At 42.7% G+C, this 20,444-nt stretch overlaps 1 protein-coding gene across 1 annotated transcript in view; it reads right to left on the bottom strand.

Moving 5' to 3' along the window:
• Window positions 1–20,444, bottom strand: part of prom (prominin) — a 330,972-nt gene that overhangs the window by 73,037 nt on the left and 237,491 nt on the right. The window contains exons 8-11 of the mRNA XM_067150593.2: window positions 19,555–19,725; window positions 15,975–16,074; window positions 15,581–15,820; window positions 8,351–8,573 (exon numbers count right to left, since the gene is read on the bottom strand). Of these exons, the coding sequence (XP_067006694.2) occupies window positions 8,351–8,573; window positions 15,581–15,820; window positions 15,975–16,074; window positions 19,555–19,725 (734 nt within the window). The remainder of the gene's footprint in view (window positions 1–8,350; window positions 8,574–15,580; window positions 15,821–15,974; window positions 16,075–19,554; window positions 19,726–20,444) is intronic.

Consider the following 20,444-nt stretch of genomic DNA (forward strand, 5'->3'; position numbering starts at 1 on the left):
TCATCAACACACCAAAATATACATAAAATACACTCACAAAATACCGCTGGAAGACTCCATATTTACAACAACAACAACAAAAGAAAAACAGTGGGAAACCAAAAGCGAGGAACAAGCTACCATTTGCAGTGAGTCCGTTGAAAGCTCATTACAAAGCATATAAGGTAAGGACGGCCGAAAGCAGTTGTGGATGAATACCCTTCACTGTCTCTGTGTATCAACACAACTTGCATATTCTCATTAATGGCACTTGTTATATCACACAGGCACTGTACCTTATAATACTGTGTTTACTGACTCTAACACTTGGTTTAAAGATACATTCACTCGAGCAACACACGCTTGCTGTTCCAGAACATAAATGATGGAAAGTCTGAGACACAGTACCCCATAGCTTTTACCAACATATAATACCAAGCCGCCACAAGTGATACAATACCAAGTCCCTAAGTACTCCACAGTTGTAGGTTAGTACCACACTTCACATTCCACAAACATTATAAGACCACGTTCCACCAAAGTTGCATCTCCTCTTCCTACCAAAGTTTGAAATCAAGTATGCTCCACCAAAGTTTGAAGTCAAGTCATTTGCGCCGTTTTCTCACATGTCTAAATAGACCTCAGCTTCCCCCTTCCTCTCACATGATACGTCTAGATTGATCCTGGCCAGCCAATCATGAGTGAAAGATCCTCTTGACGTATCAAGACCACGCCCTGAACCTCTTCCGGATCCCAAGACAATAACAACATCAACGGCCTCTGGGTTGTTGCACATGACTCATACAATGTTTCTGAGTAGTAATTAGCACTGTTTTCCAATCGTTTGTATAAAACAAATCGCTCATATCACACATGGAGACTTCCAGCTTAAAATGATAAGAATAAATATACAAGTGAAATAATAATAATAATAACAATACGAATAATGACAATAATATCTCCTACTTCTGAATACAGTGCGAGGGTATATGTACTATCACAATTTATATCGCGTGCATTTAAAGAATATTGAAATGCCATAACTCTTTGTCGTTGGCTTTGGACATATTAAAGAACTTCTATGGCACAAAATTCAAACACCTCGGCGTCTCTTAAAGTCTTCAGTATTTGAAGAAATGTTAAATATAGATGATGACGATCATGATCATGCTTATTATTATTATTATTATTATTATTATGATTATTATTATGATTATTATTATTATTATTATTATTATTATTATTATTATTATTATTATTATTATTATTATTATTATCTTAAGCCCTTCTAGCTACGTTTACGATCTTCGGACACGCTGAGATGCGGGAATTCATATTTGGTTACCTTGAAATACCACTAGACAGTCGGGATCCAACACGTTAGTTTGGACTCAGAAGACAAGCGCTTAGTGCGAGTTAAACCCGTCTAGAAACGTATTCTCCTTGCGTTTTCAAGATTGCAATCGACTAGAATTTAAGAATATTTAAGCTTCGAAACTCAACTGGAACAACAATAACGATAGTTAGCAAACAATTTATAGTAAATGCTCGTCGAAGACACAGAATCATTTTCGGGCTAATGGGACGACAGTACGGACAGATTTATAATATAGGTCCGCTCGGCACGTGGTTAGAGGCAGCGGTATTGTGGTTGGATATTTTGGCTAATAGGCCTACTATTTTTTGTTAATGCCTACAATAATATTTATGTATGTTTTGAATAATTCAAATTATAAGTTATTTTTTGCTAGTGGCGACACAAGTATGGGAAAGGGCTAGGATGGGGAAGGAAGCGGCCGTGGCCTTTATTAAAATACAGCTCTAACATTCTCCTGGTGTGAAAACAGGAAAACGGAAAACCGTCTTCAAGGCTGCTGACGGTGGGATTCCAACCCACCATCTTTCGAATGCAAGTTCACAGTTATGCGACCCCAACCGCGCGGCCAACTTGTTCGGTAATTAGAAGTTATTACTCTAATTTTTCGCTTTCTAAGAATAATACACCTGTGTGGTCTCATATAAAAACTGAGACTTGTATATATATATAATAATTGTCATTCTCAACTAATTTCAATATGACAGTTTTGTTTATCGAGTAATCACTAGTGCCTAACGGTATATCGCTCTCGCCTTCTCTAAAAAGGGGCTGCTTGTCTGGCATGTACTAGTAAACGGTAAACGAGACCAATAAAATTTTGATTGACGAGTTCACTACCATCAAAGTGAGACGAAAACCTCCATGATTGGTATTTACTCTCATCTTTAAAAGGTTCCAGGTTCTCAATGCTCTGCCTGTGTATACTTCTTTTTCTTTGCTATTTATTTTACGTCGCACCGACACAAATAGGTCTTGGCGATAATGTGAAAGGACAGGCCTATGAATAGGGAGGAAGCAACCGTGCCGTTAATTAACGTACAGACCCACCATTTGCCTGTTGTGAAAATGATAAACCACGAGAGACCATATTCAGGCCTGCCAACAGTGAAGTTCGAACCCAATTTCTCCCGAATGCAAGCTCACAAATACGTGATCCAAACCACATAGCCAACTCGCGCGGTAATTTTAAATATTACATGTGTTATGTACCATATTCTGTTGTTATTTCAAGCTCTTGACTATCGTTCTTCTGTTGAGGGTACATGCTTTAAATGTACCTATGGGCGCAGAAATATTAAATCCACTACAGGACGACAGGCATGCAATGGTATGTTCGTTATCCATATAACACTGAGCATATAGATGGTATATTATGTGTGTAGAAATGTGTTCGCTGAGTAACTGTTATCTGGAGCTATGAAATGGTCAAAAGAAACTCACGCGTTTCTGACCAGATTGCCCGAGGGTCGCGGAGTGTGAATGAGCGACCTGCGTGACGGACCTTAGCCTTGAATACCTTGACGGATGTGCACTCAAGTGGGAGTACAATTAGTTCTGTTGTGCTTCAATTCCTAACTAATCAGCGATATACCGGATATTTCCTTTGTTTCTAGTGAAGCGCTTCCTTTGTCAGGGTATTATCTCCTACGGTTCATTCGCCTCAGATGTAATCCAAGCAAGCTGTATTTCTATGCATATTTTTCGTTTAACTACTTAGTAATATTTTATGTAAGTAGTCCCGACATAAACCCCATTGAAAGTGTATGGGATAAGCTTGGAAGGAACGTCAGACAACGTGGCAATGCTACCTTGGCACAATAGAGAACATAATTGCTGGAGGCAGATGCCACCCAAGAACTTAGCAATAGTATGCCTAAGCGTTTACAGATCGTCATAGATGCCCAGGGTGAATACACCTGTCTTTATTACCAGTGTCACCATGAAGTGCCGTACAAAGATTAACGTTATGTCGCACAGACACAGAGAGGTCTTATGGTAACGATGGGATAGGAAATGACTAGTAGTGGAAGTGAATGTGGCCTTAATTAAGGCCTAATATGCAAAATAGGAAACTATGGAAAACCATCTTCAGAGATACCGACGGTGGGATTCGAACCCACTATCTCGCAAATGCAAACTGATAGTTAAGTGACCCAAACCACGCACCCACTTTCTCGGTTTAACTTTATTTTATTTGGCAATAAAAGTAACAACAATCGACAAAAATCAGCTGAAAAGAAAACTAAAATACTGAAAATGTTCAAAAATCGTAAAATCTAAGAAATATTGTGAGATGATGGGTGTTGTAAATCGTATTTGATATTTTCCATAGCCAAACATGTAGATTTGGTAACATGTAAAAGAAAATTGGAAAACCGATTCATTTTAGTGAAATAAATTAAGATTTTACACAAGAAATGAAAGTGTTCCACTTTTTTCCGGTCAGTGTATATGTACAGTACACTGAAGAAAATGGAAATTGCAACACCCAGAAGGAGTAGTACTACATTGCTGCAATTGAACATGCAGGACGAGTGTACGATTGTGATTCGATGATTATACTCTCAGGTTCCTTTGACCGCAAGTTTGGTCAACAATCAATACCGGATGTGCCCACCACGAGCTGCAATACATTGATGAATTCGTCGAGTCAGTAAGGCCCTGGATCGCTTCCTGAGGTATTGTGGCCCATGCTTGCTGCACTGCACGGGTTAGTTGTTCCAGAGTTGTGGGTGGCTGAGGATGGTTGGTCAGTCCCACACATGCTCAATAGGACTGAGGTCCGGGGATCTGGCGGACCATTCTAAGGTAGTGATGTCGTGGAGAGCTTCCCTGGAGATGCGTGCAGTGTGAGCCCGGGCATTGTCCTGCTGAAACATCCCATTAGCAATGTTCGCCATCATAGGGACAACCACTGGATTGAGTACCCTATCAACGTACTGTCGAGCAGTCATAATGCCCTAAACAAGCACTAACTGTGATTTCACATTAAAGCCAATAGCTCCCCAGACCATAATGCTTGGTGTTGGCCCTGTGTGCCTCTCCACAATAAGATCTCGGCGGCCCCTCTCCCCGGTACGTCAGCGCACACGATTCCGGCGATCACTGCGGGCAAGACAGAAGCGCGATTCATCAATAAAGGCGACCCTATGCCATTCGTTGACCCACGTCGATCTTTCTCGACACCAGGCCAGCCTTACACGTCGCTGTTGTGGGGTCAATGGAACACCTTCTGCAGGGACACGGGCTCGTAAGCCAGCTGCACGCAGGCTAATACCAACTGTTTGTTGTGTAACGTGGGGTGCCACAGCTGCTCGAATTTGCGCTGCTGTTGTATGGGGTTCCATCCGGGCCATCCGAATGATGCGGTGAACCTCTCTCACAGTTGTCTGTCGCGCTGGGCCTGTGCCAGGTCTACGAGTGTGGGTACCTTCATTTGACCACTGCTGCCATACACGTTGTACCGTAGATGCCTGTCGGCCAACACGTGCAGCGACAGTCCTTAGCGATAATCCAGCCTCACACAGCCCAATTATCCGAGCCCTCTCAAACGGCGACAGTTGTTGATAACGTGCTCTTCTCTGTCGTCGAGGCATGTTTGACGGGGAACACTTCACTGCACAGACTGCAAGTCAACTACGCTACACCAGAGTCCGTATACTGAAGTTGATTCCTCCGCGACCAATCACGTGGGGAGACCTGTAGCAACAATCCAATGGGTCTGAAACTTTGATCGTTTACATAGCTACATGGCATCGTTCCATATCTTGAAAAACAACACAAACGACCAATGCCTTCATGGTGTTGCAATTTCTGTTTTCTTAAGTGTATCATCTGAAATTATTCAGAATGACTGAATATAATAAAGCGGGTGAATGGATGAAGGATCTGATGTTCAACGGTTCGACTTTACGATAAAGAAACATTGCCTTTTTGCTATTTGACGTCGCTAACACACAGTTGCCATGAACGCTCTTAATAATAATAATAATAATAATAATAATAATAATAATAATAATAATAATAATAATAATAATAATAATAATAATAATAATAATAATATATTTATTTATTTATTTATATTTATATCGTGTCAGAAGCATACATAAGTTTAAAATTAAAGATAAGGAAAAACATAAAACATAATATAAATACTCCAATGGCGAAGAGCCACATTAAACTATGTGAGCCCAAAACCTTGCAACATCAAGTGCATTTGGCTTCGCTTTAACCAGGTCTTCTGTTGTGCAGCTGAATGGGCATGAACTGCATTGCAGCAAATGGGCTGTGGTCTGCTCTTCTCCACATACACACAAGGTACTGTTCACTTCGAAACCCCATTTCTTCTCGTTTACCCTGCACCGCGTAACACCAGAGCGCAGTCTGTTCAGTGCTCTCCAATTCACCCAATCTGTGACTTGGCCAGGAGGGAGTTCCTCTTTTGGGGTCATCCATTGGCTGATCCTCGTATGTTGACTCCTGACGCGCCATTCTTCAATTCTTGCTTGCTGCGCTGTTCCTGCAAGTGTTTCGGTTACTCTCAAGAAGCTTTTCCTAGACTTAAGTCGCTGGCATGGTGGCTCATATCCAAACAAAGGGTGGGCTTTCGATGTCAACACCTTTCTCTTTTCTTTCTTGGCTGCCACTTCACGGCGAATATCGGGAGGTGCTATCCTTGCAAGGCAATACACTTTTTCCAAAGGTGTAGGTCTCAAATATCCAGTAATAATGCGGCAGGTTTCGTTGAGTGCTACATCAACTGCTTTGGTATGGCAAGATTTGTACCACACCGGGCATGCGTATTCAGCTGCGGAATAGCAGAGCGAAAGGGCAGATATCCTCACTGTGTCTGGTTGTGCTCCCCAAGATGTTCCAGTTAGCTTCCGCACAATATTGTTTCTAGCAGCCACTTTCTGTTTGATGTTCAAACAATGTTTTCTGTAGGTTAAGGCACGATCCAAAGTGACTCCGAGGTACTTCGGGGTAGGATTGTGTTGTAATGCTATGCCTTGCCAAGTGACCTTCAGAGTTCGGGAAGCTTCTCTGTTGTTTAGATGGAAAACACAGGTTGCGTCTTAGTTGGGTTTGGTGTTAGTTGATTCTTCTTGTAATAGCCAGCAAGAGTGTCTAGAGCTGTGGACAATGTTTGTTCAATCGCCTCGAAGTTATCCCCCCGAGATGTGATGACACAATCATTAGCATAGATGAAACTACTCGTCCCGGCAGGAAGAGGCTGATCATTTGTGTAAATATTGAAAAGCATTGGTGCCAACACGCTTCCCTGAGGTAGTCCGTTCTTCTGTATCCTCCACCTGCTTCTTTTCCCCTGGAACTCAACGAAGAAACTTCGATTTTGAAGTAGGTTTCTAATGGCACAAGTCAGATGGAAGTCCTTTGTCATGCTGTATACCTTTCCAAGGAGAATTCGGTGATTAACAGTATCATATGCTGCTGAGAGATCTATAAATGCAGCTCCTGTGATTTTCTGGCTTTCAAAGCCATCTTCTATGTGTTGACTTAATTTCAACACCTGCGATGTGCAGCTTTTCCCTCTCCTGAATCCAGCTTGCTGTGGAATCAGAAGTGGCTCGATTTTATCAGTCAACCTATTGAGGATTAGTCTCTCCAGAATCTTAAAAAGATGGCATAATAAGGAGATTGGCCTGTAGCTCCTAGGGTCATTTTTATCTTTGCCTGGTTTTAGAATAGCTATGACCCTAGCCTTCCTCCATATTTGAGGTATCATGGAAGACTGAATGCAGTTATTCATGAGTTCTAGCAACCAGCACTTCGCAGTAGGACCAAAGTTCTTAATTTGTTCCATTCGAAGGTCATCGAGTCCTGCTGACTTCCCAATCTTACACTTACTGAGAGCTAATTCCAGTTCAGTTAGTGTGAAATGCTTAGATAACTCATTGCTCTCGTCTGGTTGTCTGACTATAGGATTCTTCCCTACTTTCATGGAAAGCTTTGGTTTTCCATTAAGCAAAAGTTGGTGTGCTATTTGATCTGCACTCACATTGACATGTGTGTTACCTTGCGTAGGATCATTGCTCAAGCGTTTTAAAAGTCTCCAAGCTTCTTGACTGCTCCTACCCATATCGACTTCAGACATCAACTTCATCGTATCGTAATCTGTTTACCCTCCAGATTCGGTTTTTCCCTCGGACTCAGCGAGGGATCCCACCTCTACCGCCTTAAGGGCAGTGTCCTGGAGCTTCAGACTCTGGGTCGGGGGATACAACTAGCGAGCATGACCAGTACCTCGCCCAGGTGGCCTCACCTGCTATGCTGAACAGGGCCTTGAGGGGGGATGGAGAGTTTGGAAGGGATAGAAAAGGAAGAGGCAAGAAAGCGTCCGTGGCCTTAAGTTAGGTACCATCCCAGCATTTGCCTGCAGGGAGAGTGGGAAACCACGGAAAACCACTTACAGGATGGCTGAGGTGGGAATCGAACCCACCTGTACTCAGTTGACCTCCCGAGGCTGAGTGGACCCCGTTCCAGCCCTCGTACCACTTTTCAAATTTCGTGGCAGAGCCGGAAATCCAACCCGGGCCTCCGGGGTAATCACACTAACCACTACACCACAGAGGCGGACTATTATTAAGATACTATAAAATCATTATATATTTTTATAGAAACCTGTTAAACTACAACATGAACGTGACACTTTCACGTCGCATTCTTTCGGGAAATATCTCTGTAATTTAGCTAGAACATGCAAGTCTATATTCCAATCTACTGAGCGTATTTGAAGACGCGAAACAGCTATTTTAGGGTATTAAAATCATATTTGAGACATATATCAATTATTTAAAACAATGAGCCTCTTTTCCACGTACCACTAAATTACCAATCACCGCAGAAACACCTAACAGTAGAAGTCATCCCGGCACATGGAGTTGACGACAAGAAGGGAATCGGTCATAGAACTAGGTCATGTCCACATGTGTGATCCCTTTAGGGTGTGTCAAGAAGCTATGGAAGAATTACCTGCACTCTGTGTGAGGTGAGGTTGACAGAAGCAGCAGTCAGAAGTTCTTGCAGTTGTCGTTGTAGGTCTGGGGTCAGCAGTTGTAAGTCAGTTAAATTCACTTCAAGTTTCGCCAGTTGTCTATGCAGAGCTTCCCAGCCATGGTGGTCGGACGCAGAGTCCACGTCGAACACTTGATGTAATCTGAAAGCTGGATAGGATGGTCTGTTCTGCTGACAGGCCCTAGAACAGATATCAGAGAAGTTCGTGCTAGCAAGTATTTCTTCCGTTCCTAGTTTATCAGGATATCAGGGGAAGGGTTTACATCGTGTAAGAAACAGAAGGCTCAAACATTTGTTGTAATGTGTGTCCAATGAGGTATTACTACGACCATCTAGAACTCAGCCCATACAACCATGGTTTTTCACATGGACGACCGAGGTTTGAATCCTGAAAATTGTCCGTCACCATAGCTAGGTCATCTTCGCCTTCGGTTCTCGAGGTCCCGGGTTCCATTCCTGGTCTGTTCAAATCCCTTGACTCGAGGACTGAGTGTTTGCGCTGTCCTCAATATTCCTGGAACTCACACACCACACAAAACACTATCCTCCACCACAGTAACACACAGTCTCATATACACAGCGGATGTCACCCACATTCGTCGGAGGGTCTGCCTTACAAGGGCTGCACCAAGCTAGCAATAACCACACGAAATACAATAATAATAATAATAATAATAATAATAATAATAATAATAATAATAATAATAATAATAATAATAATAATAATTTCTTTTTTTCTTTCTGTTTTTCTTAATCTGTTTACTCTCCACGGTTGGTTTTTCCCTCGGACTCAGCGAGAGATCCCACCTCTACCGCCTCAAGTGCAATGTCCTGGAGCGTGAGACTTTGGGTCGGGGATACAACTGGGGAGGAGGATCAGTATCACCCAGTCAGCTTCACCTGCTATGATGAACAGGGACCTTGTAAGAGATGGGAGGATTGGAAGGGATAGACAAGGAAGAGGGAAGGAAGCGGCCGTGGCCTTAAGTTAGGTACCATCCCGGCATTTGCTGGAGGAGAAGTGGGAAACCACGGAAAACCACTTCCAGAATGGCTGAAGTGGTAATCGAACCCACCTCTACTCAGTTGATCTGCCGAGGCTGAGTGGACCCCGTTCCAGCCCTCGTACCACTGTTCAAATTTCGTGGCAGAGCCGGGAATCGAACTGGAGCCTCCAGGGGTAGCAGCTAATCACACTAGCCACTACACCACAGAGGCGGAATAATGATAACCAGAAGTCAGGATAATGCCGAGGCTGTACCTTAATTAAAGCTACGGCCGCTTCTTTCCCACTCCTAGCCCTTTTCTATCCCATCTTCACCTTAAGACCTGTCTGTGTCGGTGCGACGTAAAGCAGATTGTAAAAAATAGTCACGTGGCGTCTAGAAGGACACCCAACCTTAAACACAGGCCAAAACCCAATAACAGAGTGAGTCGACTACTCCGTACGGGTGATGTGATTGTAACCTCGCATTTGGAAGATGGTGGATTCGACTTTCCTGCCATCACCCTCACTTGGCAGCTCTGAGGATATAGAGTAGTAAATGAGTTGAAATGGACAAATGAAATGACGTATGGCTTTTAGTGCCGGGAGTGTCCAAAGACAAGTTCGGCTCGCTAGGTGCAGGTCTTTTTCATTTGACTCCCGTAGGCGACCTGCACATCGTGATGAGGATGAAATGATGATGAAGACGACACAAACACCCAGTCCCTGTACCAGGGGAATTAACCAATTAATGTTAAAATTCCCGACCCTGCTGGGAATCGAACCCGGGATCCCTGTGAACAAAGACCAGCATGCTAACCATTTAGCGATGGAGCCGGGCAGTAAATGAATTGTAGAATTGTGAGCGACTGCAGAGGGACCTAGACAATGTGAGATGGGCAGCAGACGATGGTATGATGGTAAATGGGATGAAAAGTCAAGTTGTAAGCTTTACAACGAAGAATAGTTCTCTCGGTTTTAATTACTGTGTTGATGGGGAACACTAGGTGTTAATGTAAGGAATGATCTTTATTGGGGTAATCATATTAACGAGGTTATCAAGAAAGGTTACAGATCTCTGCACATGGTTACGAGAGTATATAGGGATTGTAGTACGGAAGTAAAGGAGAGGACGTATAGGTCTCTGGTAAGACCCCCAATGAGTGGTATGGTTCCAATGTATTAGACCCACACCAGGACCACTTGATACGAGAACTGGAGAAGATCCAAAGGAAAGTAGCACGATTTGTTCTGGCTGATTCCCGACAAAGGAGTTATGTTACGAAAATAGCGCAAACTTTTAGCCGGGAGGACTTGGGAGTAAGGAGACGAGTTGCTCAACTATGTGGTATGTTTCGTCAGAGGAGAGATGGCAGGAAATAACATCAGTAGACGAATACGCTTGAGTGGAGCTTTTAAAAGTAGAAAATATTATAATATGAAGAAATCAAGAGGACAGACCGCCACAGATATTAATTTAATACGACGAGGAGTAAGGGATTGGAATAAATTATCTAAGGAAATGTTCGATTGAATTTACAAGTTCTTTGAAATGTTAAGGAAAAGCTAGGTAAACAAGTGATAGGGAATCTGCCACCTGAGCAACAATCCTGAATGCAGATCATTGATTGATTGATTCCGTGGTTTATCATTTTCACACCAAGCAAATGGCGGGTCTGTACCTTATTAGGACTACGATCGCATCCTTCCTAACCCTAGCCCTTTCCCATCTCATCTATCAGTGTCACAGTGATGATATATCGCTAGAAAAGAACACTTCTTATTCTTCGAATAACCCTTTAGATAGTACGATAAATCAACTTTGGTTAATTTTCTTTGCGTTTAACTTTCTTCCTTTCCAGACTTCCTTCATTTTCTGAGACTTTTGCTCCTTTTCTCCTTGAGTCCATTTTCTTCCAGTTGTAAATTTCTTTCTCTCCTGAGATCCTGCCTTTCGTGTTACTTCTCTGAAACGTGTTCTGTTTTCTATCGTATCTATTTTAATTCCAGCGTTTTTAATATCCTGTTCAATTTCAGTGCACCACGTTGGTTTGGATTTGTACCTGTTCAATTTGAATATTTGTTTAGTTAGTCCATTGTTATTCATTCTATAAATTTGTCTAAAAAAACTGGAGTCTTCATTTCATCATTACAGTTGTTAGTTTTTCAACTTTTAAATATAGCTCTCTGCTTGATCGTAGTCTAAATTCGGCATTGGTGTTTCTTATACTTCCCAGTATTTTTCTCAAAACTTTTCTTTCAACCTTTTTTAAGATTCCCAATTCTTGTAAGTTTAAGAGTTTCTGCTGCATATAAAATTTCTGGCGTGGCCACTGTTTGATAATGTCTTAATTCCAAGTTCCGTGATGGAGATTTCTTATCGCATATATTTTTTGTCATATGAAACATCCTTTCTACTTTGTTTACTCTTATATCTATAACTACCTTTTCTTTAGTGTTGTTTGTTATCGATTCTCCCTGGTATTTAAAGCAATCTGTCCGAGATATTATGCTATTGTTAATTGTGATATTTAGAGGGGCATTGATGATGTTTGTCATGAACTTTTTTTTTTCAAATTATATTTGCATGGTTCATGTTTGTGGGTTACTGTAGTCACGTCCTAGTTCGTGAACTATGGGCAACGGCTGAGTGGCCTAGTTAGTGGTCCTGAGAGTCGGGATACCAGTTGCTATGGAATGGGAGTGGGCATCTCGGACATATTCTGAGTCGTGGCCCTCCTTGTGCTCAGGCGGCTAGGACTATACAATTCACCAGTGGTCCATAACCCGTTAGAGGAGAGATCCTCACTTGGACTATGTGCAAGTAGGGCAGCATCCTGCTTCATGAATTTACCGAGCTCAGAACACTTTAAGCAAGCCTCGGACCTATGGGAGTAATGGAGTCCCACTCCCATTTGACAGGCGAGGGACTCCTTGGAAACAACTTGGCGAACGAAATGGAATTCGATGGGGAGCTATCAATATTAATGGGGCTTATGGAAGAAAGAAGGTAGAACTGGCTGAGTCAGCAAAGAGGATGCATCTGGATGTGCTAGGAGTAAGTGATATTCGGGTAAGGGGAGATAAGGAGGAAGAGATAGGAGATCATAAAGTGTACTTGACGGGTGTTAGAAAGGGAAGGGCAGAGTCTGGGGTAGGGCTCTTTATCAGGAATACCATTGCACGCAACATAGTTTCTGTTAGGCACGTAAATGAGCGAATGATGTGGGTAGATTTGTCAGTGGGAGGAATTAGGATAAGGATTGTGTCTGTGTATTCACCATGTGAGGGTGCAGATGAGGATGAAGTTGACAAGTTTTATGAAGCATTGAGTGACATTGTGGTCAGGGTCAACAGCAAGGATAGAATAGTGCTAATGGGCGATTTCAATGCGAGAGTTGGGAATAGAACTGAAGGACACGAAAGGGTGATTGGTAAATGTGGGGAAGATATGGAAGCTAATGGGAATGGGAAGCGTTTGCTGGACTTCTGTGCTAGTATGGGTTTAGCTGTTACGAATACATTCTTCAAGCATAAGGCTATTCACCGCTACACATGGGAGGCTAGGGGTACCAGATCCATAATAGACTATATCTTAACAGACTTTGAATTCAGGAAATCTTTTAGGAATGTACGAGTTTTTCGGGGATTTTTCGATGATACAGACCACTATCTGATCTGTAGTGAACTAAGTATCTCTAGGCCTAGGGTAGAGAAAGTGAAATCTGTCTGCAAACGAATAAGGGTAGAAAATCTCCAGGACGAGAAAATTAGACAGAAGTACATGGATATGATTAGTGAGAAGTTTCGAACAGTAGACAGTAAGCAAGTTCAGGATATAGAAAGTGAATGGGTGGCATACAGGGATGCTGTAATAGAAACAGCAAGGGAATGCCTAGGAACAACTGTGTGTAAAGATGGGAAAAGGCGAACATCTTGGTGGAATGATGAAGTGAGAGCAGCCTGTAAACATAAAAAGAAGGCTTATCAGAAATGGCTCCAAACAAGGGCTGCTGCAGACAGGGATTTGTACGTAGATGAAAGAAACAGAGCGATACAAATAGTTGTTGAATCCAAAAAGAAGTCATGGGAAGATTTTGGTAATAACCTGGAAAGGCTAGGTCAAGCAGCAGGGAAACCTTTCTGGACAGTAATAAAGAATCTTAGGAAGGGAGGGAAAAAGGAAATGAACAGTGTTTTGAGTAATTCAGGTGAACTCATAATAGATCCCAGAGAATCACTGGAGAGGTGGAGGGAATATTTTGAACATCTTCTCAATGTTAAAGGAAATCATCCTGGTGGTGCTGCGAACAGTCAAGCTCATGGGGAGGAGGAAAATGATGTTGGTAAAATTATGCCTGAGGAAGTGGAAAGGATGTTAAATAAACTCCATTGTCATAAGGCAGCAGGAATAGATGAAATTAGACCTGAAATGGTGAAGTATAGTGGGAAGGCAGGGATGAAATGGCTTCATTGAGTAGTAAAATTAGCGTGGAGTGTTGGTAAGGTACCTTCAGATAGGACAAAAGCAGTAATTGCACCTATCTATAAGCAAGGGAACAGGAAGGATTGCAATAACTATCGAGGTATCTCATTGATTAGTATACCAGGCAAAGTATTCACTGGCATCTTGGAAGGGAGGGTGCGATCAGTCGTTGAGAGGAAGTTGGATGAAAACCAGTGTGGTTTCAGACCACAGAGAGGCTGTCAGGATCAGATTTTCAGTATGCGCCAGGTAATTGAAAAATGCTACGAGAGGAATAGGCAGTTGTGTTTATGTTTCGTAGATCTCGAGAAAGCATATGACAGAGTACCGAGGGAAAAGGTGTTCGCTATACTGGGGGACTATGGAATTATAGGTAGATTATTAAAATCAATCAAAGGCATTTATGTTGACAATTGGGCTTCAGTGAGAATTGATGGTAGAATGAGTTCTTGGTTCAGGGTACTTACAGGAGTTAGACAAGGCTGTAATCTTTCACCTTTGCTGTTTGTAGTTTACATGGATCATCTGCCGAAAGGTATAAAATGGCAGGGAGGGATTCAGTTAGGTGGAAATGTAGTAAATAGTTTGGCCTATGCTGACGACTTGGTCTTAATGGCAGACTGTGCCGAAAGCCTGCAGTCTAACATCTTAGAACTTGAAAATAGGTGCAATGAGTATGGTATGAAAATTAGCCTCTCGAAGACTAAATTGATGTCAGTAGGTAAGAAATTCAACAGAATTGAATGTCAGATTGGTGATACAAAGCTAGAACAGGTCGATAATTTCAAGTGTTTAGGTTGTGTTTTTTCCCAGGATGGTAATATAGTAAGCGAGATTGAATCAAGGTGTAGTAAAGCTAATGCAGTGAGCTCGCAGTTGCGATCAACAGTATTCTGTAAGAACGAAGTCAGCTCCCAGACGAAACTATCTTTACATCGGTCTGTTTTCAGACCAACTTTGCTTTACGGGAGCGAAAGCTGGGTGGACTCAGGATATCTTATTCATAAGTTAGAAGTAACAGACATGAAAGTAGCAAGAATGATTGCTGGTACAAACAGGTGGGAACAATGGCAGGAGGGTACTCGGAATGAGGAGATAAAGGCTAATTTAGGAATGAACTCGATGGATGAAGCTGTACGCATAAACCGGCTTCGGTGGTGGGGTCATGTGAGGCGAATGGAGGAGGATAGGTTACCTAGGAGAATAATGGACTCTGTTATGGAGGGTAAGAGAAGTAGAGGTAGACCAAGACGACGATGGTTAGACTCTGTTTCTAACGATTTAAAGATTAAGATTTAAATGAGGCCACAACACTAGTTGCAAACCGAGGATTGTGGCGACGTTTACTAAATTCTCAAAGGCAGGCTTGCAGACTGAACGCTGAAAGGCATAACAGTCTATAATGATAATGTATGTATGTATGTATGTATGTATGTATGTATGTATGTATGTATGTATGTATGTATGTATGTATGTATGTATGTATGTATGTATGTATGTATGTATGTATGTATGTATTTATTATATTTGCAGTCCTATTTTGGCCGCTTGTTTCTGTAATTCTCTTATTTGTTCTTGAGCATTATCTAATGAGTCTGTAGCAAACGCCATGTCATCTGCGAAAGCTAAACAATCTATAGTGATTTTATTTGGATTTCTTCCTAGTTGAATACCTTTATTATTATTATTTACCTCTCACCGAAATGAAATTACTTACATGAGTACATCCTTCAGAGGTACATTGAGACTGTCGTTGCCGTACAACAAACTGGAGAAGAAACCTCCTCCACGCTGGAATAGCACTCCTGGTTTGTCCATCAGCTTAGTCAGTGCTCCATATCCAGGTTCATCGTACAGAGGACGACACACGAACACTTCTCCATGACCTCCCACTAGCAGAGCGACCATGGCTAGTGCCCAGAGCGCCAGGTACAGAGGGCATAGAACACCAACTGTACTGTAGGGATGGAGCGAAATGTTCTCAACAGAGATGTTCACTGGTAAGAATTCAACAAATCATTTAATATGAAGCAGTCAAAACTTTTGAATACCAGCAGTTTTATTTTGAGAAATTCCTGTAGATGAAGGCAAACAAAATACTCTGTACTCACACTAGTAGAGTGGGCCTAGCCTTGTCCTCAGCTCCACAACAGCCACAGCTGATTGCACCAACAAGCAGCACCCATATGAGGAGAACTGCTACGGCGGCTCCTGAAACAAAGACGTCTCGTAGTTAGGGAAAGAACTACCGAACTGTCACGACTGTTCCTGAAGCAAAGACGTCTCGTAGTTAGGGAAAGAACTGCCTAACTGTCACGACTGTTCCTGAAACAAAGACGTCTCCTAGTTAGGGAAAAACCTGCCGAACTGTCACGACTGTTCCTGAAACAAAGACGTCTCGTAGTTAGGGAAAGAACTGCCTAACTGTCACGACTGTTCCTGAAGCAAAGACGTCTCGTAGTTAGGGAAAGAACTGCCGAACTGTCACGACTGTTCCTGAAACAAAGACGTCTCCTAGTTAGGGAAAGAACTGCCTAACTGTCACGACTGTTCTTGAAGCAAAGACGTCTCGTAGTTAGAGACAGCGCAAGAAGAACTGCTACAGCAACTGCTGAAACAAAGATGGCTCGTAGTTAAAAACAGCGCAAGAAGAACTGCTATAGCAACTGCCGAAACAAAGACGTCTCGTAGTTAGAAACAGCGCAAGAAGAACTGCTATAGCAACTGCCGAAACAAAGATGGCTCGTAGTTAAAAACAGCGCAAGAAGAACTGCTATAGCAACTGCCGAAACAAAGATGGCTCGTAGTTAAAAACAGCGCAAGAAGAACTGCTATAGCAACTGCCGAAACAAAGATGGCTCGTAGTTAAAAACAGCGCAAGAAGAACTGCTATAGCAACTGCCGAAACAAAGATATCACGTAGTTAGAAACAGCGCAAGAAGAACTGCTACAACAACTGCCGAAACAAAGATGGCTCATAGTTAAAAACAGCGCAAGAAGAACTGCTACAACAACTGCCGAAACAAAGATGGCTCATAGTTAAAAACAGCGCAAGAAGAACTGCTACAACAACTGCCGAAACAAAGATGGCTCATAGTTAAAAACAGCGCAAGAAGAACTGCTACAACAACTGCCGAAACAAAGATGGCTCATAGTTAAAAACAGCGCAAGAAGAACTGCTACAACAACTGCCGAAACAAAGATGGCTCATAGTTAAAAACAGCGCAAGAAGAACTGCTACAACAACTGCCGAAACAAAGATGGCTCGTAGTTAGAAACAGCGCAAGAAAAACTGCTATAGCAACTGCCGAAACAAAGATGGCTCATAGTTAAAAACAGCGCAAGAAGAACTGCTACAACAACTGCCGAAACAAAGATGGCTCATAGTTAAAAACAGCGCAAGAAGAACTGCTACAACAACTGCCGAAACAAAGATGGCTCATAGTTAAAAACAGCGCAAGAAGAACTGCTACAGCAACTGCCGAAACAAAGATGGCTCATAGTTAAAAACAGCGCAAGAAGAACTGCTACAACAACTGCCGAAACAAAGATGGCTCGTAGTTAGAAACAGCGCAAGAAAAACTGCTATAGCAACTGCCGAAACAAAGATGGCTCATAGTTAAAAACAGCGCAAGAAGAACTGCTACAACAACTGCCGAAACAAAGATGGCTCATAGTTAAAAACAGCGCAAGAAGAACTGCTACAGCAACTGCCGAAACAAAGATGGCTCATAGTTAGAAACAGCGCAAGAAAAACTGCTATAGCAACTGCCGAAACAAAGATGGCTCGTAGTTAGAAACAGCGCAAGAAAAACTGCTACAGCAACTGCCGAAACAAAGATGGCTCATAGTTAGAAACAGCGCAAGAAAAACTGCTATAGCAACTGCCGAAACAAAGATATCTCGTAGTTAGAAACAGCGCAAGAAGAACTACTACAGCAACTGCCAAAACAAAGACATCTCGTAGTTAGAAACAGCGCAAGAACTGCTACAGCAACTGCCGAAACAAAGATATCTCGTAGTTAGAAACAGCGCAAGAAGAACTACTACAGCAACTGCCAAAACAAAGACATCTCGTAGTTAGAAACAGCGCAAGAAGAACTGCTATAGCAACTGCCGAAACAAAGATATCTCGTAGTTAGAAACAGCGCAAGAAGAACTACTACAGCAACTGCCAAAACAAAGACATCTCGTAGTTAGAAACAGCGCAAGAACTGCTACAGCAACTGCCGAAACAAAGATATCTCGTAGTTAGAAACAGCGCAAGAAGAACTGCTATAGCAACTGCCGAAACAAAGATGGCTCATAGTTAGAAACAGCGCAAGAAGAACTACTACAGCAACTGCCGAAACAAAGATGGCTCATAGTTAGAAACAGCGCAGGAAGAACTACTACAGCAACTGCCAAAACAAAGACATCTCGTAGTTAGAAACAGCGCAAGAACTGCTACAGCAACTGCCGAAACAAAGATATCTCGTAGTTAGAAACAGCGCAGGAAGAACTGCTACAGCAACTGCCGAAACAAAGACGTCTCGTAGTTAGAAACAGCGCAGGAAGAACTGCTACAGCAACTGCCGAAACAAAGATGTCTCGTAGTTAGAAACAGCGCAGGAAGAACTGCTACAGCAACTGCCGAAACAAAGACGTCTCGTAGTTAGAAACAGCGCAGGAAGAACTGCTACAGCAACTGCCGAAACAAAGATATCTCGTAGTTAGAAACAGCGCAGGAAGAACTGCTACAGCAACTGCCGAAACAAAGACGTCTCGTAGTTAGAAACAGCGCAGGAAGAACTGCTACAGCAACTGCCGAAACAAAGATATCTCGTAGTTAGAAACAGCGCAGGAAGAACTGCTACAGCAACTGCCGAAACAAAGACGTCTCGTAGTCAGAAACAGCGCAAGAAAAACTGCTACAGAACTCATGAAACAAGAGACTGTGAAAGAAAAACTGTCGAACTGCCAGATTAACTCTTGAAACAAAGACGTCTCGTAATTACAGCCAGCGCAAGAAGAACTGCTGAAATGCTACAGCAGCTCCTGAAACAGTTTCGTAGTTAGAGACAGCGCAAGAATGACTGCCACGACAGCTCCTGAAACTAAGACATATCGTAGGCAGATAGTTCCTGAAATGACGAATTTTCATAGAGATAGAGTAAGAAAAACAGACACGACAGCTCCTGAAATAAATACGTTTCGAGGTTGGAGATAGCGCAAGAGGTTTTATTTTTGCCAATGAGCAGAAATCAAAGGTAGCTTTCATGAGCTAGGCCTAATGCTCCTTACAGGGCTACTCTGCCTAGCCTAATCGAGAACAGAGTTTAGTTAGTATGTTTCGTCTTTTGTAAGATGTAGAACGGACAGCATTTATTGCCAGTACAGATAATTTAAACAGATAACAAAATAATATCCAATAGAAACCCCTGGTAAAACGAGTAGTTCTGAAAACATGAAGTGAACACAATGTTCGCGAGACTGTATTAAGCACTTCTTGGAACGTTCATGCGACAGCACTTTTCGCTCCATTTCTGGGTGTTAATACCTCTTAACTCAATAAATCAATTGTATTAGCGTATAATTATGTGTTAAATGTTAATGCTATGATTTACGAAGTTGAATAACTAGGGAATAGAGTAATAAAGACACACTGAGGATAATAGTCGGAACTTTCAAGGATGTGGATGTTGTCCTTACCGATTCCAGTGAGATAACGCCATTGTTCCATGTCGGAGGCTCCTCGAACCATTTCCAGTGACCGGTCCCGAGCTGCTTCCACCCGCACACCGAGATCTCGGGTGATGGCTTCTATCGACCACACTGAGTCGTCCAGTATAGACCTCTGTCGGAGTAACTGGCGCCGTACACCTGAGGAACAAGTACGGTATGAGATATCGAGTCAACTGTAAACATCTGCCAGTAAGGGCATCTGTCAGAATAGTTGGCACCTTGCCTGAGGAACATTACTGGGGTTAATACTATATGAGATGTCTAGTCAACTGTAAACATCTGTCATGTAGAGGAAATCTTACGGGGAAAGAGGCTCCTCATAGAGTTTCGCCTTGCATCTGCTTCTTTTCATTATTACAACAACAACTACTACTACTACAACTATTATTACTACTAAAACGTTTTCATTCCTTCCCTGAAAGGGACGGCGGGCCTCCTGGACGGTAACGCCGTCTCTCAGGCCAGGGAGATGTGATACGGAGGAGATGCGCGGAGAAGGTGAAGGGTTTGGCCGCCGTGGTCTATACTAGGAACTGTCCCAGCATTCACCTTAGTGCAGGAGAATGGAAAACCACGGAAAACCATTCTCAGGACAGCCGGCGGTGGGGGCCATCCCTTCTCCCTTCTCCCTCTCCCGAATGCGGAGGCGTAGAGCCACGGCAGAGCCGCGGCCACCTCTCCTCTGCTCGGTTGGCCGGTCGGAGTGTAGAGCTGTCGGACCATGGACCAGCCGTGGCCACCTGTAGCCCGAAGTCCACTCTGCAACCGCCGAGTCATTATTCGTACTCCAGTTCATCCATTAACATACAGTACCGGTACATACATTCTACCAGTAATATTTAAAGAAAACGGGGTAG

This window comes from Anabrus simplex, chromosome 1 (assembly GCF_040414725.1).
Source record: "Anabrus simplex isolate iqAnaSimp1 chromosome 1, ASM4041472v1, whole genome shotgun sequence".
Taxonomy (NCBI): Eukaryota; Metazoa; Arthropoda; class Insecta; order Orthoptera; family Tettigoniidae; genus Anabrus; species Anabrus simplex.